A 3428-nucleotide genomic window follows, 5' to 3' on the forward strand; every position below is an offset into this window, starting at 1 on the left:
AGTGGAATGTCATTATATTACAATGTTCAACCTGCGTGAGCATCAATCATTACATCAACCTTAGCAATAAACAGTTTTTTTTCATGACCCTTGTTTCAGATATATAACAAACTCTAAACAAAGAAGTTAAATGAAATAAACAAACCATTATAAATTATTGTGTGGAAATGGGTAACATTAATTTTTTACACATATTATGACTGTCCCTTAGTTCTGGCATAGTCCTCTAATGAAGCTTTTTCTATCAAGGTCATTTCTAATTAAGCTGTAATTTTGTATAGATATGACAAACACATAAAAATATTGAATTGTGTATCTTTAGGATACATTAAAACACTAGCAATAAAACTAGGTTTAGTAAGACAAAGTAGGTCATTTAAAAAAAATAAAATAAAAATGTTATTTCCACCATAGAACAAATGCTGATTTCAGATCTGAGTGAAATTGAATTTTTTTGAAATAACGCAAAAGTGAATTTTTACTGTTGGATAATATCAGCAGACTAATAAACTAGTGAGTATTTAAAGTCTTTTAAGGAAGTTTAATTAAAAAATGGCAAAACATGTCCATTGTATTATTTATATACTATTATAGTATTTATTATTAGTATTTTAAATTGGCTTTAAATTGTATTTTCAGTTTTACTAATTTTGTTATAAGATTGTCACTTTTATTAATTTTTTTTGTTGTCAGTCATTTTAGTACTTTAACTTAAAATTTCATTTTCTATGTTTTTTTTAATCTAATATTTACATTTTATTTGATTTTCAACAAACCAATTATAATCGTTTTAGTTAACAATATCAACACTACAATAGATAAAGGAACAATTTAATATTATTCATAACAGAAAAATGCATGCACGCACAGACACTCTCTTGGATGGATTACTAAGCACAGTGGAATGTGACTGTTAGTAGCAAACGTCTTCAAACATTAAGTGATTCGTGACAGCTAGCATTTTATGATACTATTAGCTGGTGAGAAATGTTTCAGCACACATTCACTCACGTTTGTTTCTTTTGATCTAACTTACAAATACTTGTCACATGTCACACTCACCGCAATAAAGGGTTAGAGGTGGGGGAGAGAGGGAGTGAGTCTACTTCCTTACAGAGAAAGATGAATACTTCACTACTGAACCCTCTATAGGGAACATTCCAGTGAAAACTAATCAAACTGGAGTCAGGCCTGTAATTACTTCATACTGTGGCCTCAATATGAAAGAAATGATTATAAACACACCACTACAGACACAGCAAACCTCCTTCTCACCACAATAATGTAAAGAGCTTACAACACCGCAACACACAATAGTAAAGATAGCATGCACTATGACTCTGATTATAAGGCAATGAACAGCGTTGGGGAAACTCTACTTTTCAAAATTCTTACATTATTGCATAACGCTCCTAATAAAACTCATTTAGCACATGGGAGGTAGTGTGTTTGTTATACATTACACTTTCTCACTTTTTGTTTAGTGTACATTCAAAATGTAATGTGTTACTTTATCCTCACTTGCAAAAAATAATCCTAATGTTACTCATGACGTGTTAATCCCAACACTTTCCGCAAGAGGAAAACAGATAGAGTGGAGACAAGTGGAGATGGTGTAAAGTATTTGAGACAGAAACAAATACATCTACATCTTTAGCAACACCTCACCTGCTACACCTTTCAGAGGGCAGCGTTCACATAAAATAAACAAGACACTTTATAGGATCTTATAACACTTTGTACTTACAGACTAGCAATGAACTCTAAACCTGATAAAAGATATGACTAATAATTTTCTTAATAACAAATCTCACTCACTTGTCTTCACAGCTGTGTTCTTCCTGTAGGAGTTTCTCTCGGTTCAAGCCGATCTTCTCCAGCTCGTGGCTCAGCTTCTCCAGTTCATTACACTGCTGCTGCACCCTCAGTTTCTCGTTCACCAGCTCCTGCTCAACAAAATATGTACTTACCAAATTAATACATTTAAAGATTAAAAATACCAAATGTTTAATCAAAACGTCATCATTTGATCTTCCAGTAAATAGACATAATTGGTCTTTGGTGACAAATGACAGACTTCTCCAATCATTTAGTCTACCTAAATCCTGCCCCCTATTTTAAAATCAACTGCAAGCTTGCATTCAGATCTGCCTCCATCCAATCAACACCACACTGATAATCTGTTTCACTCTGATTTACAACATAATACGGAAGAAATTATCTGTCATTAACGATACATTGTGACTTTAATATATCAGATAATCTGACCTTTTTATGTATATATATATATATTTAAAATAATGATTAATTTTTACTTGATGGTTACACCACTTTACATTTTAAAGTCATTTAATTTAAACTTTTCTTGAAAATAGCATTTTTTTTTTTCAAAACCATATGAATACAAAGAGAACTTGGTGCACTTCAAATAACATTTTTGAAAGATTTTGGTAACATTTTAGTATAGGGACCAATTCTCACTATTAACTAGTTGCTTATTAGCATGCCTATTATTAACATATTGGCTGTTTATTAGCACGTATAAAGCACATATTCTGCATGACCATATTCTACATCCCTAATCCTACCCAATACCTAAACTTAACAACTAGCTAACTAACTATTAATAAGCAGCAAATTAGGAGTTTATTGAGGCAGAAGTTGCAGTTAATGGTTTGTTAATAGCGAGAATTGGACCTTAAAATAAAATGTGACCAAGATTCCTTTTTTCCTTATGGGCTATCTTATATGTGATTGACTCATTCTAAATGTGTCATACCTCTCTTAGTGTGGCCAGAGTCTTCTTATCAATGGTGGCCTGTTTTTGCAGGTCTTTGTTCTCTCTCTCCAGCTCTTTATATCTCCCTGCAGCCTCTTTAAGGCGGCCCAACTCTTTATTGAGAGCCGTGCTTTCTTTCTCCATGCTAGCCAGCCTGAGGCAGTTCTCTTCCAGCGCTGTCTCCTTCACCTCCAACTGCTGCCTCAACCTACGTGTCTCCTTCTCCAGCTGCTTCTTCTCCTTCTCCACCTGGCCCAATTCCTGCTCCATTCCTCTCTTCTCTTTCTCCACTGCTTCTGCCCATGACACCATCTGCCTCAACCCCTCCAACTCTCGCCGCAGATCTTTCATCTCTGCCTCATTCTGCCTCAGCTCGCCCTCCAGACCTTGAATCTTGGTGGCGCTGTTGTCCAGGGTCTGCTGGAGCCGTTGGTTTTCCTGGCTCAGGCTGCTGCAGTTTATTTCCAGTCTTTCGCTTCTCTTGGCTTGGGAGCGGAGCTCCTCCAGCGTGCGGCACATCTCCTCATGTTCCCGCTCTAGTTCGGCATGTTCCTGCTGTAATTGAGCCAGGCGAGCGGCAGCTGGCCGTAGGGTCTCCAACGCACGTCGCTGCTCCAGGTTCTCCTCCTCAAGTTGCTGGTGATCCTTC

At 36.1% G+C, this 3428-nt stretch overlaps 1 protein-coding gene across 1 annotated transcript in view; it reads right to left on the bottom strand.

The window, feature by feature from the left end:
• LOC107582943 (protein Daple-like) overlaps positions 1 to 3428 on the bottom strand; it is a 70463-nt gene that overhangs the window by 23517 nt on the left and 43518 nt on the right. The window contains exons 16-18 of the mRNA XM_016268968.1: positions 2780 to 3165; positions 1819 to 1946; positions 22 to 31 (exon numbers count right to left, since the gene is read on the bottom strand). Coding sequence (XP_016124454.1) covers positions 22 to 31; positions 1819 to 1946; positions 2780 to 3165 — 524 coding nt within the window. The remainder of the gene's footprint in view (positions 1 to 21; positions 32 to 1818; positions 1947 to 2779; positions 3166 to 3428) is intronic.

Source organism: Sinocyclocheilus grahami, unplaced genomic scaffold, assembly GCF_001515645.1.
Source record: "Sinocyclocheilus grahami isolate Dianchi unplaced genomic scaffold, SAMN03320097.WGS_v1.1 scaffold48.1, whole genome shotgun sequence".
NCBI lineage: Eukaryota > Metazoa > Chordata > Actinopteri > Cypriniformes > Cyprinidae > Sinocyclocheilus > Sinocyclocheilus grahami.